This window comes from Rhopilema esculentum, chromosome 7 (assembly GCF_057945365.1).
Source record: "Rhopilema esculentum isolate cy_ngs chromosome 7, ASM5794536v1, whole genome shotgun sequence".
Taxonomy (NCBI): Eukaryota; Metazoa; Cnidaria; class Scyphozoa; order Rhizostomeae; family Rhizostomatidae; genus Rhopilema; species Rhopilema esculentum.
In genome coordinates, this window is record NC_142821.1 from 9,179,416 (window position 1) to 9,199,727 (window position 20,312).

Consider the following 20,312-nt stretch of genomic DNA (forward strand, 5'->3'; position numbering starts at 1 on the left):
GATGGAAGGAATCAAAATAAGAAGGAAAACAAAAATAAATATAGCACGGTTTAGCACCAAAGCATGAACATATTAACAGAAGCTCTACCGCAACTGAAAATAAAAAATAAAGCAATTCAGAAAAGGTGAGTACTTAGTTTGTAAACTCTTATTGTAACAACCTTCGGAACAAAATGATTTTAAAACCCATTTATTTATCATCACGTAGATACTAAAAGAGAATTTGAAATAGGTACTTCGATTGTGCTCCTTTGGTTGGGAAGGATGGTATGTGTAGCCTGTGTTCCAGACCCCTAACGTGAAAGTAGTCTACTGGAGCACAGGCTAAGTATGTGTTGCCAAACGACGAGACATTCCTTTACAATTTTATTATTCGCTTTACTTCTTTCTCTTGGCAGGACAAGATCGTCGATAAAATCAGACTTCAAGCTCTCTGGACGATACTTTCAAAGAATATATCTACCGAGTCTTCATTTCTTGTATTCTCAAAACATTTCTTCTAAGTGGTTTCCACTAATTCAACCAGTGGCGGAAGTTATGGGGGTCATCGGAAAATTCAGCCTTTGGTCGGATAATTGACAACCTTTTAACGGGTCGAAATTCCTCCACGAAATTGTTTAAGCTAATCTCAAAGTCGTAATTACTTAGGGGCGTAGTTACCAAATTTTCTGCTCGCTTCGCTCGCAGCTGATCTACATTTTCCCTTTTTATCCATCATGACAAATAGTCTGAGATTTGCAAAATGCATTTGAACTCTCTCCTATGCTGATAATGCTTCTGCGAGATATTACGATGAGAGATATCTTTGCAGTTGGATAATTCTTTGTAAATTTTTTTCAATAGATTCTAGATAGTTAGAACATATGGTGCTTGAAGAAGGAAATGCTAACTTTGAATTAAGGAAAGTGTTATTGTTGTTATTTCACTTGAACTCGTATACATTAATTTTGGGTCCACAAGATGTCTTTAGAGTTTACGTATTTTGGGTCTCCTTTGGACACCATGTGCCAAACAAAATAAATTTCTGAAGAGTGACGTCATAAAATCTGTTTTGACTTTAAAAGGTAAGAGAACTGAGTTTCGCTAGCAAATTACTGTTGTTATGGTCTGGGTCATTGATCTTAGAACGAAGATAAAGATACGCTTATTTTTGATGAAAGCTCAAAACTCATTTTTAATTCTTTCTAAGCTCTCGACTGAGAACCAATCTAAGCCTTGCGACCATGCTTAAATTGTGCTTATATTTCTTCCTTTAACGAATTGCACAATTGTTAAGCTTTAAGGGGGTTAGCATTTTGTTTAAAAAATATCTTATACAGTATAGCTATCAAAGCGCCACTGTTGGATTTTGGTGCCCAGGGGCGGATCCAGACGGATAATATGACTGTCTTACAACAGAAGTACGGGGGTCCGGGGGCGTGGCCCCCGGGAGAATTTTTGGGAGCCACGCCCTCTACATCTTTGGAAACAGCTATGTTCAAGAAGATTGCTAAGGAAACGCCCTTGATTATATTATAAAAAATATTGAAGGTGTACTCACTTTGATGTTTAAACTATAGCCAACATATCATATACATTTGGCAGATTAAATTCATCGTTTTCACAATCTACCATTATATCTTTATCGAAGTCGAAATCCATTGCAGAAAATGTAAGATTTCGTCTTCCAGACAAGAGCAACTTGAGATAATACAACAATTTCTGTGAAAATCGTCTTTCATCAGCTTTGCGTCTTCCAGACAAGAGCAACTTGGAATAATACAACAATTTCTGTGAAAATCGTCTTTCATCAGCTTCTCCTCCAGACAATTCCAATCATCCTTACATATATTGCGCTGTTGCAAATTCCACCATGGAGGCAGTAATTTGCTTTCGAAGGTGCAGGGCACTCTGAGGCATATGATATAGCAGAAGATAGCTAGCAACATGAGACAAAGACGAGAAAAACAAAGCAGAAACACCAATTCCGTCCCAATCATGATCAAAGAGTGCATATCAACCTCATTGGGCGAAGAGGAGATAATAGCAAACCATGACTTGAAAAAATCTAAAGACTAACTTGACTGCAAACGGCGAGGAACAATAAATAAAAGTATAAGAAATATCAGGTTACTGTTCATGGCTGGTGAAGAACAACTTGACTGCTAACGGCGAGAAACAATAATTATAAGTATAAGAAATATCAGGATACTGTTCATGGCTGACGAAGAACAACTTGACTGCAAACGGCGAGGAACAATAATTATAAGTATAAGAAATACCAGTATACTGTTCATGGCTGAAGAAGAACAACTTGACTGCAAACGGCGAGGAACAATAATTATAAGTATATTTTGATCCACAACTGGGTATATATTTTCCATCGTGTTCGTTCGGACACATATTCTGACGTCTTATATTCTGAGGAGTGTCAGACCAAAAGGCTTTAAATAGTATGTTGTGAAATGTTTGCTTTTTTCAAAGCCATTTTCAAGTTCTGTACCGCCAAAAAATTGATCAAATTATCAGGTTTCTGTTCATGGCTGGTGAAGAAAAACTTGACTGCTAACGGCGAGAAACAATAATTATAAGTATAAGAAATATCAGGATACTGTTCATGGCTGACGAAGAACAACTTGACTGCAAACGGCGAGGAACAATAATTATAAGTATATTTCGATCCACAACTGGGTATATATTTTCCATTGTGTTCGTTCGGACACATATTCTGACGTCTTATATTCTGAGGAGTGTCAGACCAAAAGGCTTTAAATAGTATGTTGTGAAATGTTTGCTTTTTTCAAAGCCATTTTCAAGTTCTGTACCGCCAAAAAATTGATCAAATTATCAGGTTTCTGTTCATGGCTGGTGAAGAAAAACTTGACTGCTAACGGCGAGAAACAATAATTATAAGTATAAGAAATATCAGGATACTGTTCATGACTGACGAAGAACACCTTGACTGCAAACGGCGAGGAACAATAATTAAAAGTATAATAAATATCAGGATACTGTTCATGGCTGGTGAAGAATAACTTGACTGCAAACAGCGAGGAACAATAATTATACGTATAAGAAAGATCTGTATTGAAGGCTAGTACATCTCGGATGTGTAAATTTCGTCCTGCTCGCTTACTGAATTTTCTGATTGAAGGATGTTTGTTAGGGCTAATTTTCTTCGATGTTTCATGGCGTATCGGTCTATCACCTCTGCGACGTCGACTTTAATGTCCCTATGGGTATATAAAGTTGCCAAACCATTTAGCCTTTCTTGTGACATTGTGCTTCTCAAATATGTTTTCAAAAGCCGTACATACGAGGCGGCACGCTCACACGTGCAACTTGTTACTGGTAAAACTGCAAGAATTTTCAAAGCTGTGAAGATGTTAGGAAAAGCAATCTTGTTTACTTTTTGCAATGTTTCTGCAATGGTTTTTGGAGTATTTTCTTCACAGCACCCACTCCAAGCAGATTCCCAATTGTCGACTTCATGTGAGAGGTTATCAGGATCTGGAAAATCACTTGCAAAGAAAATACAAAATTGAAGAAAGTCTTTTTTCCAATTCTTGTCAAGGCGCTGAAAGGTAATTTTGGCTTTTGGCTTTGCACTTTCATTTCCAGTCAAGTGGCATTTCTTCCCGTAGCAATCGTGGTCAGTTGAAGCATCGTGCTTTCGCTTGGCACCAACTTTCATGGGTGATTGGCCTTCTTTTTTTAAATAAGCTGGGATGATGGAAAATCCTTTTAATGCAGAGCAATTTTCGGAAGAAAATCTTCTTGACATTTCTGAAATAAGATGGTCTAAAAATGGGATAGCTACATTCAGCTTATAATGACTCTCAACATCATTTGAGGGTGTATTTGAACGGTGTTGCTGACTTCTGCATACTCTCGGAGCCCTTATGTCAGCACCAACCTCCTCTGCCATTTCACTAGCTTTGTTGAACCAGGCTCTGTGATACAAATCAACTTGATTCCTCGCAGCTTGCAGTGAAGACATCATAACATCAACTTCTCTCAGTCCTTTCAGAAGACCAATGTCAGCTCCTTGCAGCTGTATTGTTGCTGAAAGAGTGTAGCCAAGACAGTTGCTGACAGTTACAAGTGTTTGTATAAATTCAAAGCTTGTCACAATAGCTGCCAACCCATAAGCCTCTGCTGCAGAAGACGTCCAGGTGTTGTCAGTATTGTCACAAATTGCAAACAAAGCTTCAGATATTGCTTTAAAAATCTTAATGAAACGCTGAAGACCATCAATGCGCATTATCCAACGAGTTCGACAAACATCTACCAGTTTTGTTTCTTTCACATCAGGATGAAACTTCTTTATCATCTTCTCTAAAAGATTCTGTTTTTTTGGAGAATTGTTAAAAAACTTTGAAATTACCTTAACATTCTCCATCATGTTCCTCACTGTTTGTATTTGACATGAGCTCGCTACACATAAATTTAACCTATGGGAAGAGCAATGTGTATATAACGCAAATTCATTCTGCTCTAAAATTCTAGTAGACACACCAGAATATTTGCCTGACATGTTTGCTGCACCATCATAACACTGCCCTCTACAGTCTTGCAAATCTAAGCCAAAGTCATTTGTAATACAGTCAACAATTTTTTCTGCTAAAGCTTGTCCTGAAGTTCCAGTGTCACAAAGTATGTATTTAAGAAACCTTTCCTTGATGCAACCAGATTTATCAACATAACGTATAACAAGTGGCATTTGCTCTTTATTAGAACAATCAGTAACTTCATCAGCTAGGATTGAAAAATACTTTGACTGTTTTATTTCATTGATTATCTGTTTGGTTATGACTTCAGCACAGCAAATTATCAGCTCATTCTGTGTTGTTTTGGACCTGTATGTAGCATTTCTTGGGGCAGTTGCAAAATGCTCTTGAAGAACCTTGTCACCACTATCCACACGAAAATCCAAGAGAGCTTGAAAAATTCCACAATAAACTGTTTCATAATAATCAGAATCATCTCTATGTCCACGAAAAGGTATGTTGTATCTGCCACAAAGAAGCACTGTCATGATTATGGATGCAAGAATGAGTCTGTTTTCTTCAACCTTTTTATTTTGTACATGGTCATGTATTTGACTGACAGACTTCACTTTATTTTCCATAACAAGGATAAATTGATGCATTGTTAACACTGATGTTTTGTGAACATCAGACTTTGTTTCATGATCATTGAATCTACGGGAGGCACAAGACCAGTCAACAAAGGGGCTTTTCATTAATTTGTCTAGCTTTGCAGCATTTGATCCAACTCTTCGACCAAAAAGTACACATGGCAAACAAAAAGCACCATCCAAGAATCTAGAGTAGGTCAGCCAAGAAAATTTTTGCAGCCAAGTAGGGAGAAACTTCCTGTTCTTATTGCATAATATGCGAATGGGAAACTTGAAATTGCCATCAGGCTGCCAAACATTTGACAAAATATCATATTTCTGCTCATCCGAAAAAGTGTCTGCATTAAGGTAGAATGTGCCAATGTCATATTTTGATGGTTCCAAAGGAGGATCAATGAAAGGTTTTTCTGTTTTCACCACAGGAGAATGTTGTTTTGGAGCAAAAGAAATTGTTGTTTGCTTTTTTGGAGTCTCTTCGACCAATTTGGATGTGTTCATAACACTAATCTTGACTGATTTTGTTGACAAACATTTTGGAGATTTTGTTGTTAAAATGGTCACTGGATGTGGACTGCTTAAAATAACCAATGGAACAATATGATCAGCTTGAAAAAATGGGTTTATAGATTCTCTTTTCCCACCAGACTTGGTCCATAAAAGATGAATTGGTTCCCTGCCTACTGTGCAGTCAGCTTGGGGATTTAGTAACACATTCATCAGCCTAGCAGTATGTTTGGTTCCAGTCTCCGGAAAGCATGACATAATTGGAGTTTTTACAACAGTAGACAATGCCATCATACAGACAAATGAACTAAATCTACAGGGTCTGCAATTAAGCTCAGCCTCTAACTTTATGCACTGTTCAAAGTTCTTAATTTCCTTATTGAAGTGGTTTTGTGCTTCAAAACTTATGCATTTTGCAAACAAGGAAGAAAAGATTTGAGAAGATTCTTGCTCATTAAAAAGATCAGTGACTTGAGAAAGTGTGGAATAAAAATGAGAATGAAGAAATAGTTCAGCTGATGTCAATGCCCTCAGAAGAAAATTGAGATTTTCATGCCCATACATAGCCAACGAGCATGCATTGTACAGGCAGTTTCCATCACCAATGGTGCTAATGAGAGGAAACAGGGACACAATTTCAGAATGAAATCTACAATAAAATTTAATCAGGAACAAGCTGTTGTGATCAGGCATTTTATCAGATTTTGCTTTAAAATACCCCTATCTATTATGATTATTCAATGAGATTGACTCTATGTCTAAAAAATGATCAAAGTGTAACATTTATGAACATTTCTTGCAAATTAAAAAATAAAATTATATTACACAAATGTGGAGCACAAACACTTGCTTACTTTGAGCTAGGAATGGATAAATATGGTACATATTTTTGCAGTGAGACCTGAGACTTTACTTATAATTTGGCCGTTACATTTGCCTATCAGCAAAATTGGTTATAATAAGATCTGTTGGACATTCCCCCCCCCCTGCCCCCCAAATGGTTGGCTTTGAGAAACTGTACATGATTTGTAGTCTCTGGGTATATTTTTTCTACAGAAAATAACAAGAGTTCCCTTTCTTGCAGATAACTTTTCATTTTAAGGCTCAGGTATCTTTTAGGGTAAAACATAAACCCCTGAAAGCAACATAGAGACCTAATCTCAATCTTTTTGTGTAAGAAGAATTATGTTTTGTACACTGCATTTTGCTAAGAAATGGTTTTGCATCTACGAACCTTAAAGGAAAAATGCTCTTGTCAATCCCCACATCCAATCGACCTCGTGGGATGAAGATGCTGGCTGAATCATCTCGTGGCAATGAAGCCAGGTCAGATAACCCCACTCTTTTCTCCGTCTCAAAAACCAAGGGCTGGTTTTCAATCATAAAATTTTCAATGGCAGCAATATCATCGTTTTTAATGAGAGAAGAAATTTCGTGAAGGAATTCCATCTCCCGGATTCTTTTGACAGCAAGTTAGATGCACATACAACCCAAGCAAATTCTGGCGCTGCTGCAGTACACTCGTGTTGTTGCTGTCAACTGGCCCTAGATGTGCTTATTGCTAAACATCATAGGTCGCCTCTACGTTCTTACAGATTTTTTTCCATTCAGTTTTCCTACAGACTTTGCATACTGACTATCAAACATACATCGCCTCGACTAAGGACAATAGTTTTTAGTATGCAAGCCTTCTTACTTTGTTTTTCATAATTCATTCCACAAAAAGCACTTTGTTGACTAGAATAGAATTCCATAAAAGGGAACGTAACAAAAGACACGCACGGTTGAAGCGCGCTCCTTCGCATTATAGAACCTGGTGCAAAAAGCCTTACGTTGTTTCTCTTTGGTACATGGTTTATTAAAATGACAGAATCTCGTTGGATTAGACTTCTTGACAAAATAATTTTTTTATATAACTTGTTCTTATATCTAGCAATTCGACTGCCTTCTGTAAGAACTGTAAGAATGCCTGGATCCGCCCCTGGTGCCGTTATGCATATACGATTTTAGTGCTGTTATGCGATTCTTGTGCTGTTAAACTGGTCTGGGGTGTCTGTTATCTATGTGGGCCAAATCCTTTAGAGCGTCGTTTGTGTCTATTTCTATGTTTGTGTCTATATTACAATTGTATTTTTGTAGAGTGTTTTATGATCTCACATGCCATTCACCCCCGTTTGATATGGTCTTTAACTAAATTCTAATGGAATTATGTTATTCTATGGCATTTAAATCATCAGTCAGTCTACCATTTCGTGTGACTTTTCGAATTCTCTGAAACATATCATATTCTCATATCATGCGTAGCATTTCTTGGATTTTTGAGAGCAATCTCGTTTTCAATACAAAGCATATTCACGTGACCGAAATGATAGCTGTTGATTGGTCTACTTAAATTACCGCCTGTTTCGAACTCGTTATTTATAACTGGCAGCCATTTTAACTTAGTGTCTTACAGATAATTCTGGTTTTCTACATCGGGTAAGATAGAGCCATTTGTTTTTACTTCATTTATTCTTAATTTACTTTTATAATGAACCATGCTTCAAAAATCGAGATCCAACGTTCTCAACTTGTTGTTCTAAAGCGCATCAATCATGCATTGAATTCGATTAAATGAAGGACATCCACTACTAAGGCCTATCATCACAAGAGTTTTCATTTAAATGTAAGACTCGAATAATTAAATAAATATATCGTGAAAACTATACAACGCTACAGAACCGTTTTTTCCATTTTATTTAGTTTTTATCGAATTGCCAAAATTATTATAGGCTGGAAACAGGCATTTGCTGCTCCGTATCCAAAGATGGGAAGTAGGGTAAAGGTCTTTATTAGGCTACGGCCTGTGATGAAGAAAGAAAACGAAGATGGTATGCCACAGTGCTGTGCGAAGAAAGCGACAGAGAAGAGACTGCAGCTTTGGAATTACAGGAACCCAAATAGTGATGTTTTAGAATACGAGTAAGCAAATAAGTTTTTATTTAGAAACCCTTAGAGGTACTAGCTAGTTTTGCTTCACGGTGTATTGGCCACCGGACATTCATCTGAAATGGTTTGCCACTTTCAACACATACATGATAAGCAATTTGATTTGATTTGATTTGATATCGTGAAATCATCCGTGGAATTATTGATATATGACTGTTAATTTTTAAACTTTCTTTGGCAAATTAATAATGAAAGTTTTATGTATGTGTATCTATCCCTCAGTCAGCTATTGCTTTCACAGGCACTAATGAATTTTTTGTTTCACAGATTTGATAAAGTTTTCAGTGATGATGCAGCCCAAAGCAAGATATATGAGGATGTAAAATCTTTGGTTCCAAATGTTTTAAATGGACAGAATGCAACAATTTTTGGCTATGGACCTACAGGGGCAGGTACATTATCTTTAAAACCACTTTAATGATACAATTTAAAGGGTTTCAGAGTCATTAAGAACCAATTAGGCTGATCATCTAAGTAATAGATATATAAAAAACATGTACAAAAGCATCATATGTACATAAGGCCTTTTCTTTTGTTCTGTCCTATATTGGCAAAAAATGATCTTTCTCGCTAGAATTTGTTTATGGCATGCCTTGAGTGCTCATTAAAGTTTTGACTGTTTTAGTGAGATGGAGCTATTTCAAAGAGGAAAAAAGTTGAAAGATTTACAGTATACTGTAAATCTTTCAAATATGTATACCAGCACTTTTGCATATTTTTTACATTTCTGCTTGTGTACAATTTGTAGGAAAAAGGTGATTTCTTGTGTCTTAAAATCTGTTGTTAGTTTAGCATTTGTATCGATGTGGAAAATACGATAAGGTAACTATTGAATAGCTTTTTATTTCCGAAAAAATACAAATTCAGGTCATATGCTTTCAATTTAGACATTCTAGTCCATTTGAGAGTGTATCAATGGTAGTTTCTTTTTAATCGGTAAAATACAGTTTTCAGATTGATGCCCTTTTTGCAGGGAAAACACATACAATTGTTGGATCTAGGGAAGAGCCAGGTAGTGTTGTGCCTTTTTATGATCATATATTTGAAATTTTTATGATGATAATAGTTATGGAATGTTGTGTTTGTATTGCTAATTTATTTAGATATTTACTTTTTTAACACTTGGAACATGTTTTTCTTTTCATGCAGAGTAAGCCTTATTAAGAAATCTCTGATCATTTGAGAATGATATGGAAACCAAGCTACATGTAAAGTCAATGAAAATTTGTATAATTTCTTTTCAGGGCTAATTCCTAGATGTATAAACTACGTTTTCATGCTTATGAAGGCCAGGGAGCTTGAAAGTAAACAAAAAGAGACATTTTCTGTGCATTTTTCAATGTTGGAAATCTACCAAGAGAAGGTTAGTCTACTCATTTCTCCAGAAATCATCAATAAAGGCTGAAATACATTATGCATTTAAATGGTTTTGATTAGAAGAATGGTCCATTTAAATGAAAAAATGTCTCCGTTTACACTCATCCATTAAATTGAATCAGTTTTTAAAAGCGTCCCTCCATTTCATCATGGACCTCGATGACGAATGGGCTGCTGCTTCCACTAATATTGCAATTGTTTACAAAAAGAACATGTTAATATGTGCAAAAAAGTTAATAGGCAAAAAAGATCCATCTCGGTTAAGCCCCGGTTGACCTGAAGAAATGAGCTAGGAGTTGATAACATGCTTTTGCATAAATTTTGTCTGAAAGGAATTTCAAAGGTTCTTGAGAATGTTTTGCAAAAAGATCAATGGGCTCTTGCAACTCTGTGAATTTGATATAAAAAAAATCAACACAAGGCTGTGAGAGGCAATACCAGCAAAGATAAAATTATCAGCAAGTCTCGTTAATTTGTTTGTCTTGAATCTCTATTGAGATACAGAGGCAATCTTGTGTCCCAAAGACAGCTTTCCTCTCTCCACAAATTTTTAAACTCTTCGTCTTAATTAATTCTTTGACTCTTTGCAGCCATTTATAAGAATTTCAGAAAGCAGCCTGATCAAAAAAATTACCTGGCTAATGAAGTAAAGCCCCTGAAGTGCAGTGCACATCATTAAAGACAATAGGTTCGAAGGAGGTTTGAAGAATGCAATATAAAAAAGTTGGATGAAAGTTCAACACATCCAACTTTTTAAAAGGAAGTTTCATTTTGTGAAAACAGCTATTTTGACATCCAATTTTGTGTTTACACTGTCCATTTTCCAGCGATCCATTAAATTGAATCCATTTAAATGCATAGTGTATTTCAGCCTTAAGTTGATCAATTTGTATTGAAAATTCATTGTTGTGAGGGTTTAGTTTTTTCTTTTTATGGAATTGCTATGTAATGTCTCATTACTTTTAGGTGTATGACTTGATAAAGCCAAAAGAAAAAGACCTACCCATCCGTCAAGATGCAACAGGGAATATTGTTATTCCAGAGTTAACTGAGGTAGGAAACTACATATATTCTTTACTATTAAAGATATCACCTATTTATCATTTATAGATTTAAAAATGGTAAGAAACAAAATTTGTTTGTCCAAATTATTTAGCATGATTAATAATATCAAATTTAATCTTCATTTAACTTTCTTTTGCTCTATTAGGTTAAACTTTCAAGCTTCAATGAATTTACTCACAAGTACCAGTCTGCAAGCAATAATAGGTGAGCTCCTGTTTTTTTATCCTCTCATGCATAAATTCTAGCTTCGTAATTAAAATGCAAAATTGTGGTTGTAATTTTCAAACAACTAAAATCAGCAGAAAAACTCTCTTCGTAAACGATTTCTTCTGAATTAGCAAGCCAGTTATTCAAAATTTTAATCCATAGGACCATTGGATCAACAAAGCTCAACTCTCGCTCTTCAAGAAGTCACACTATACTTCTGATGAAGGTAGCCTGTGTTTAAATTCATTTTTATCCATTTGATAAAGAAAGTTTTAAGATTAGGCATGGATTTTTAGAACATGTTTTGAATAGTCAGACAAGATCAAAACTCAGAGTTGTTCTAAATTTTGATATAGTTTAAGAAAGCAAATTAAAGGGGGACTCTCTTTAAAACCTACATTGAAAGGGCCCACAAGAATTCTACTATATGCCTATTTATTATAGGTTTTACCCAGGCCTTGCCCGGAAAGGCGCTCGATCGAGCGCGCGCGCCTAGAGCGCACCCAAAAAAAGCCTTGGAGAGCGATTTATAGAGCCCCTCAAAACGTAAAAACAATATTAACACGGAGCAAAATGAATTTTTGGAATTTGTTGAATCAACTTGATCAAGCATAAACAATCTTCCCAACAGACCGCAATATCATGATTTGAGTAAGATTACCCCTTGAGAAAAACTTCAGCAAAATCAACGTTGGGTTTTCGATATCATTTTTAATCTAATAACCCTCTAATAACCATCAAGGACACAGGCCACCAAGCGTATTCTCCGGCAGATTTATTTGTTTTTCGAGCAAGCGTTAATCTTCTATTGAAGTATATATTATTTTCTGTTTTTTAACTAACTTAAAATCGCCTGTGCAAATCAGCGATCACGTTTCCGTCCAAATTATCGCATTGCTTTTCATTTTTAATTTGCTTTTGCGAGTAGTAGATGTTCTAGCATTTCTATAGAATGGATAACATGAAAAAAGGAAACAAAGTTAAATGTTCGATTTAAAGCCATGCGTATTGATGAAGCAATATGTGAAGCTAAACATAACAGTAGTGATACTGACACTGATAAAAGCTCATCGCATGATGGCAAGTTACATATCTAGAGAAATCTGAACAATTTTGCGACTTTGTTTTATTATATTTCTATATTTATATTAACATAGTGTTTGTTGCATGTTTTGTTATTTCATATTATGGTGCTTTCTGGTATCACCGTTGAATTTCATATTTAACATTCTTTCGAAGCTTTCGATATGAAGCTCTCGATCTCCTAAAGCTCTCGAAGGATGCTCTCAAGGACATTTACTTAGAGGTGCGAAATAGAGCGCCTAGAATTTCTAAGGGGCTCTTTTTATGGAGCACCTTCATTTTACTTAGAGCAAGGCCTGGTTTTACCCTTCTTGTTTTTACCTTTAACATGTAATTTTTTTTAAATCGTTAGGTTTTTAGATTGCAAATAGTTGAGTTTTAATCATTGATAATCAATCAATCATTATCCATATTACAGCTGAATTAAGTTATAATTTTGCTCCGTAGGTTGTCAAGACTAATGCTGACAATCCAACAAAGAAGTATCTAGGAAAGTTGTATCTTATTGATTTAGCTGGCTCTGAGGATAACAGAAGGACAGGAAATACTGGTATAAGGTGAGACATATTGCCAAACAACCTGGTATTAATTGAGGCAAAGAACTATAGTCCTTTTGTGTTACATTAGTCATAACCTATCATTGAATTAAAATTATTGTCACATAATTGATGAGTGATAACAATTAAGTCCTTGTGTTGCAAAAGTTCCAAAATTTTTTGTCTGTTTTTTAAATATTTCAGTCAAATTTTTAATATTACTTGATAAGCAAAAACTGTCTGTAAGTTGGTGATACTTTTTTCAGTTGTCGCTAGAGGTTCTGGGTCCCTTTTTACCTGAAATGGCTGCAGATTTCAGCAGTATCATGTTGTAGGAATTTAAAAGTGAATCAATGGCAACATTATTGCCTGTTACATATTATGTTTCTTTTATTTCAAGACATGATAATTCCATCTGTGGATATCAATGTCATTGGCTTCTCTGCCATGAAATTTTTGATCTGCAGGTAAATCAGTTTGTTTACTGGTTTTAGGCTGAAGGAAAGTGGCGCAATTAACTCTTCACTGTTTGCATTGAGCATGGTTGTAGATGCACTTAACAAAGGACTGGTATGTAATCACTCAATACATGTTTTAGTTTGAAGAGATAATCATACTGTTTAAGTACCGGAATAATATTTCTTAATTAGGGTCACCAATTTCCTGCCCTGGGGATTTACGCACTATGCCATAAAACTTAGGACAGGGATATGCCTTGCTTTGCTGTAACTTCATAACAAATGTATGCATGAACGGATAAAAGGTCTACAATCTGACAAAAATAGCACACTTTGTAAAAGCATCTGTATGGGTGAAAGTGTTATTTTTCTAACAAAACTATCATCTTACAAAACACCCTCTTTACACTTTGCCATACACCTGGTACTTTCCTATTGATATATAAAAATTATGAAAGCTACCTTAATGTCGCTGAATTTCTTTCATTTCACCTCAACAGCATAGAATCCCGTACAGAGATAGCAAGCTGACACGTCTTCTTCAGGTACCTTTTTCGTATTCATATATCTCAATTTGTCCGTTGTGGTTACGTTTCTGCTTGAATATATGGCTTGTATTTCAGTTGGCATCAAAATACGTTAAGAAATTACATGCATGGTTGTTGCAATAAGGGGGCGTGAGGGGAGTCACCTTTACCACTGAGTGAGGATCTGTCGGCAAAAAACACGAGAAAACAAAGAAACCTGTCACGCCTACTTGTCTAACTCCTCTCTACCTAAATAAAATCGCGATGATCCAAAGCCCACGTGTGTTTGGTCTTCAAGTTTTATTTTGAACAACTGGTACATATTTATGTTGCACTTCTTCAGGATTCGATTGGAGGAACAGCACATTCTCTTATGATTGCCTGCATTGCACCGGAACCATCCTTCTACTGGGACACTTTGAACACATTGAAGTTTGCATCAAAGTCACGAGAAATTGTCAACAAGCCATTCACTGCAGGTAAAACAATTTTAATTCTCCTGAATAGCTTAAACTTCTTTAAATGCCTAGACACTGGGCAGTCAGAATAATTTCCAGGCTTGAATTGCATGATATCATTTGACTTTTTGTCTATAAGAGTTTTTTGAACTAACAATGAAAATATGACTTTCAAGTAAACAAATTTAAAGAGTTATCATGCTTTGCTTATGTTTCGCTTCCTACAATGATTTTGTGACGAAGAAAGATAAGAACTTTTTCTCGATTCTTTAAAAATATCGAGGTTCAGCAAAGATTAAGGTATTCTTTAGAGGTTCTATACAGTTATAAAAAGCTCTCCATCATACGGCTCTTTCCAATATCCTCTATCCTTCTAGTTATACAAGAAAGGCCAGCAAAGCGACCACATTCATCAGATGCAGATAAAGAGAACCCTGAGGCAAAACGACCCTTATTGGACAAGGACAAGGTACCTATCAGTTCTGCTTTGATAATTACAGATTATTTTCTTCTCATGCTGTATTATTATGGCAAAGTTATAACAATTATGAGCTTTCCAGCTTTTTCCTTCTTGGCGTCTCTTCTCAATGAAGCACTTCTCTAAACCAGATTCATAGATTTGTTTGATTCGTCCGATTTTGTTCCTGTGAGCATTTGTTTCATTTCGAGACCTCTTTCGTGTATGGGTCTTTCCTTTTGGTAGTTTCACCTTATTGTTTACATACTTCCTTTTGGCGAACCCTTTAAAAAACCTTTAACAGATAACGAATAGTTTGTGCACCATAGTCTTAGTTGGTAGGTATTTTGATAATAAAAAGATATTGCATGTATAATGTCTTACTTTATGTTCTTTCTCATTTAGAACCAAAAGAAGGTAGACAAAGAAAACCAGGTAAGCTGTGTTCTTTTGTTTCACATCAAAAAATGGTTTTCTCTCCTTGCATATTGATTCACACTAGGTATCATGGATCTCTCTATGTCTCATGATTTAGATAAAGTGTATGTAAAAAGTGGCAGGTTCAGTCACAAAGTCAATTGCTGAATATTTCCATTATCTATCTTAACATATACAAAATCACTGACATTTTACTTTCATTTTGTTTTCATTTTTGACCAACCATTCTGCATAAGCTGTAACGATCATTTGTTAAACCAGAATTGGTAAATAATTACGTTAAACGTCGATATTCCAGCAGCCACGAAAACTGTGCACGAAAACCTATTGAAGTGGCATTTCTATCTCAAACAGGCATAAGAATTGTTAATTGTGCTTCCATAGCTATGCACGGAGACACCATTTCTAGATGCTGAGTGTCTTAACGTAAGCTCTTGCTTTTGAAATTATATGTTTTGTTGTGATGGGTATTTAAATATATGGATTTGAATAAAACATGATTCTCTTGAAAGCTATTCTTGACTCGTAAACACCTCACTTTCGATCAAACGAAAGCGTACTCATAAACTTATGCAAGGTTTTAAATATTCTATCATCCCAATCCACAGGACGCTACTGTTGTTGAAAATCTAAAGAAGTTGCTTAGGTGAGCGGCTATTGTATCTCATCATTTGTATTGATTTGTCAAATTCATGTTGAGGGATCGTTAACTTTAAAAGTCTCCAAATGGCTCTCTTGGATAAAATACTGAATTTAAGATGATTTTTATGAGATGAACGAAAGTAAAGTTTAATGAAAGTCGTATTTTCTTTTTGAAGTTATTCATTTACTTTATTTCAATGCATTGGGTCTAATGTGCATTGCTATTAATCTCCGTCACATATAGCCCAATTGGCAAGAAGCAGCAAGAGTTTGAGAACAATTTTGCTAAAAGGCTTAAGGTATTAGAAGACCAACTGAAAACACAAATGGGAAAGAATGAACCAAAACCAGCCCCATTGAAAGAAAGTTCTAAAGCAAATGTACCTGTCAACAAAGTTAGGCCCCTCATGGCGAAGTCCCAGCCAGCACTTTGTAAAACTCCTTGTGCAGGAAAAAAGAAAATCCAGTTCGACTCACCTGAGGACCAAGGAACATCTTTTTCAAATGTAAGAGCGTTTTCTTCTTATTATGTGTACAAATCAAAAGGAATTTGAGTCTTTTTCCTATTTTTGCCTGTTAAAAGTTTTTAGCATTGCTTTGTTTGGCAAACAGTGCAATTGCTATTTAATTTATCAATTTACTTATATTTCAAATATAAAACAAATTATTTTTTTGCTAGACATGAATCTATACGAACAAATTCCAGATAGCTTCATTGACTTTTAAGTTTCAAGGAAATAAGAAATATGGTCTTTTTTCTCATTGCTTTCTTTGGTCCAGCCTATGCAACTCGCTTTACCCCAGTTGAAAAATAGCGAGGAATGAGTTTGCAATATACAACATTTTAAAATCACCAAAGTTAAAGCCCTTTAATGTTGTAAGAAATGCAACTCATACTAGTTTCTTGTTTTCTATGATGAAGGCAAGCCAGCTTTCTTTGCCACAAATGATAAATGGCCCTGGAGGTGTCTGCAACACACCAAAATATAAAATCACATTGGATCCAAAAATGCTTGAAGAATATGGTGAGTTAACTTAAAGACATTAACTTAAACGATATATCTAAATAAACAACTTGCTTGTTTGTGAATGCCTTTCTGTGTTTTGCCAAAGGAACAATAATGCAGTCCCCAAAATTCGGGAAAAATTTTGAGATCAACATAACTGTACATAGTCTTTCAAGAAGACTTAAGTAAGGGAAATTTCGAAAACTGGGCGAGTCTCGGAAGGGTCTGTTTGAGTCTTTTCATTTGTTTCAAGTTAGGTATCTCCACAGAATTTTAGAACTGAGTTATTTTTTGCGACCTTTTAAAGCACTGTGCTTCATGATCTCTGAATATATTAAAGGGGAACACAGATAATTTTGGTCTGATTATATCTTTTCGGTGTTTCAAAATATGTATCTGTACAGAATTTTGAAATTGAATTGTGTTTATGACCTTTCAAGAACTGTGCTCCAGGAACTCTGAATAGCATAGGGGAACACAGATCATTTTGGTCTGATTATATCTTTTTCGAGTGTATCAAATTGCACGGATTTACGAAGTTATGAATACTACCGGCAGCTCAACTTTCGAATACAAGGCTGAATGCCTTGAAATACGTTTTTAGGATATTCTCTAGACTAACGCCGATTCTTCGTATTTATTGTATCCATCCAACTTTCAGAGGCAAAACTGATAAAAACTCTGAGCACTGGAAGCATCAAAGCAATAATGGCTTTGCCAACCATCGGGAAGAAGAGAGCAGAACAGATAATAAAATATCGGGACGAAAATGGACACTTCAGCAGCGTATGTATAGTTTAATTTATGCCATAAATTTCAGATCTCTCGAAATACCTCTGCTGTCAGGGCAACAAATGAATGATGAATGTCCTATCCTTCTTGCCTCAAAACAACTCTAATACTGTTAACATACTCTTCTTGGATAATAAGACTGCTATTGCTTTTACTCAACAAAGAACTACTGTCTGATTGCGGACAACTATCCCAGTCTCAGCGACATCTTCCATCTGATGTCGCAAAGCCAATAGTGTTGTGTCTCATACTTTGCCGGCAATTGACATTTTTTCAAACCGTCATATAACGTTTGGGTATTCCAACGATTTATAGTTTGAAAAAATAAAATTCAGGCCTCTTTAGAAATAATAATTTCTGAAGTTATTCTTATTTTAATGTTTTAATGGCCACAGAATCTTGATTATACAGTTAAGGTGTTAATTTAGCGAAAGTTTTTGCTTTTTGCCGGAGCAAGCCCGGATTTTGAGTTAGTTTCTTTATGAGTCTTTATGAGTCAATTTCAATTAAATTTAAGCTTTAAATACCGTTTTTCTAGCAACGTTGCATAAATTACATTGGAACACATATTTTGTTTACAGATATCAGAGTTACTAAAGGTTGGTTTCACAAAGACAATGCTGGAAACCTTTCGAAAGGTAATAAATGATAAAAAGCAGTTATGGAATCTTTTTTGGTCATAGAAGATTTACATAGGTCTTATTTAGATTTTCAATGTCTGTACTTCGCCTCGCAATTTGTTCTGAATGTTCATAGAAGTATTGTAACCAATTATGAGCTATAAATTGTTTTCATTTTTTTCAGAAAAGTATCATGCATCGGTTGGAAATAGCATGAACACAAAGAGTGAATATGCAGCATTGAGAAACACGAACAAACGTTCAACTTCCCATCACACCCTTTACTTATCAGTATCATGAATGTAAATAAGTTGATAGACTGGGCAGACACGTAATTGAAAATTTTGTATAAGCAACAAAGAGCCAAACCCTATTATTATCGGTTAAACATCCGGGGTTTTATGGCAGATGATATTTTAAAAAACTGGTGTAATCTATAACGTACGTTGATCCAGTAAGAGTAGCGGTAGATTTTATGAATTTGTGGGGCTAAAAGGAAACCGTACGTACATTCTTAGAACGTTTTTGATATCAAGATCACGTTGAGTGAACTAAGGATTATTCTGCCAATCTTTAAGCACATCACAACATTAGCTAAAATGACGGAAACCATATTTCTTTCTTCTCCTTTTTCCACTCATTGGCTAAATATTATGAATTTACACGTTTTAATGGGTTTGTCCGTTGTTGGGCATACGTGGGTGCCTCCCCTTTCGCTAGCCTTCTTCTTTATAGCTACAAAAAATATGCACGCAGCCTTGATTTACCTGCTATGAAATGACGTCTCAAAAGATACCTGCATTTGCATCCTTGATTTATACCTCGTCTTTACAAGAAACACGTGAGAAATCTAGATCTAAGTTTGGAATAAGAATTTACGAAAACAAAAACAGAGCGAACTGCGAATGCTTTTCAAAAATTTGTCCACACTCAGTTCCCATGAACTTTGCGATATGATTGCCATCAGGCCTATCTGCCATTCTGGAAAGTGGACTGACTCATTCTGGGTAATGTTGCCATCCCAGTGTAATGAGTACAATGAATCACATAGTTTATCCATGTTGAAAGAGTAGCTAAGATGTTCCCAACAACTTTTATCTTTCTGTAATTTATCGTTGGCCAATCGAGGCTCCATGTAAACGAAGCATTTTAAGGCTGTAGTTGATAGCTTTCTTCAATCGAACTCCCCAAATTACTTAATCTGGTAATTACACTACATTTCTGTATCGTTTTATTAATTTTGTAATATAATGTAAATAGTTTGTTTCCAGTATGGTTTTACCAGACCACTTTTGTCCAAATTTTACTTAGTAATTATATCTTCCCTTTTACCCAAGATCAATTCTTTATCTCTTCGAGTCTTGTGTCTCAATGCAACTCGCGTTACCAAAAGGGTATAAAATTGGCGCCATTGCAAATCGAGTCTGAATTAGGACCATGTAAACATGCACTCTACTTGAAAAAAGTACCTTATCAGCAACAATATAGCCAATTGCAGTTTGAATGACGGGCATTTATTGATAAGCAAAGCAGCCAAACGCCACAAGCTCCACTCCTACTCCTTCAACTAGATATTACACTACAAATGAGATCGTTTGTTCTTAGTCTAGCGAAAATTCCCTTTTATATCCCTGTCTCTATGTCTGAAACCAAACGCATACAGAGCTGGGATTAAACTCTGCATTTACATAATAAAAATCCAAAATAACTGCTTGCAGTATACTATCAAACAATGTATCGCTGAATTGGAATGATTGCACACCATACAAACAAACAGCATACCTTTTATTAATGAAACTATCATGTATCCATTTCGCTTTAAGCCATAATTTCATTGGTGATCCCTCCATTTAAGTAATTTTCAAATCAAAACCTTCATAAGGGTTAAGGGCCTATCAACTGAAACTAGCGATTTGGGTCTAGACCTGGAAATTAGCAAATTCCTTGCAAGGCTACAAAGATCAGTAATGCAAACTTTCAAATGGAAGCCAAAGATCAGACTTCGAGCCTTTGAAATTCAATTTCTATAGAAAG

The 20,312-nt window shown here is 35.5% G+C and overlaps 2 protein-coding genes across 2 annotated transcripts; one reads left to right on the forward strand and one right to left on the reverse strand.

The window, feature by feature from the left end:
- Positions 1-282: 282 nt before the first annotated feature.
- LOC135694462 (52 kDa repressor of the inhibitor of the protein kinase) lies at positions 283-7,624 on the reverse strand. Its single transcript, XM_065213223.2, has 2 exons — positions 6,858-7,624; positions 283-6,233 (listed from the first exon to the last, which is right to left on the reverse strand). The coding sequence occupies exons 1-2, from the start codon at positions 7,070-7,072 to the stop codon at positions 3,074-3,076; spliced, it is 3,375 nt and encodes a 1,124-aa protein (XP_065069295.2). The 5' UTR covers positions 7,073-7,624; the 3' UTR covers positions 283-3,073.
- Positions 7,625-7,981: 357 nt separating this feature from the next.
- LOC135683664 (kinesin-like protein KIF22-B) lies at positions 7,982-19,614 on the forward strand. The gene is made up of 20 exons (XM_065198982.2): positions 7,982-8,101; positions 8,395-8,584; positions 8,879-9,003; positions 9,585-9,623; positions 9,856-9,974; positions 10,955-11,041; positions 11,199-11,257; positions 11,423-11,486; positions 12,791-12,900; positions 13,374-13,449; positions 13,838-13,882; positions 14,208-14,343; positions 14,700-14,791; positions 15,185-15,214; positions 15,826-15,863; positions 16,104-16,365; positions 16,782-16,884; positions 17,528-17,652; positions 18,240-18,296; positions 18,463-19,614. The coding sequence occupies exons 2-20, from the start codon at positions 8,430-8,432 to the stop codon at positions 18,493-18,495; spliced, it is 1,755 nt and encodes a 584-aa protein (XP_065055054.2). The 5' UTR covers positions 7,982-8,101; positions 8,395-8,429; the 3' UTR covers positions 18,496-19,614.
- The last annotated feature ends 698 nt before the right edge of the window (positions 19,615-20,312 follow it).

Excerpts from the sequence above, each read along its gene's own strand:
- LOC135683664 (XM_065198982.2), top strand. The coding sequence starts at position 8,430 with ATGGGAAGTAGGGTAAAGGTCTTTATTAGGCTACGGCCTGTGATGAAG. Across the intron at positions 11,487-12,790 it reads ACACTATACTTCTGATGAAG|GTTGTCAAGACTAATGCTGA; the intron begins GTAGCCTGTGTT and ends TTTGCTCCGTAG. Across the intron at positions 16,885-17,527 it reads AAAAATGCTTGAAGAATATG|AGGCAAAACTGATAAAAACT; the intron begins GTGAGTTAACTT and ends TCCAACTTTCAG.
- LOC135694462 (XM_065213223.2), bottom strand. The coding sequence starts at position 7,072 with ATGGAATTCCTTCACGAAATTTCTTCTCTCATTAAAAACGATGATATT. Across the intron at positions 6,234-6,857 it reads AAGAGCATTTTTCCTTTAAG|CACCATTGGTGATGGAAACT; the intron begins GTTCGTAGATGC and ends TCCTCTCATTAG.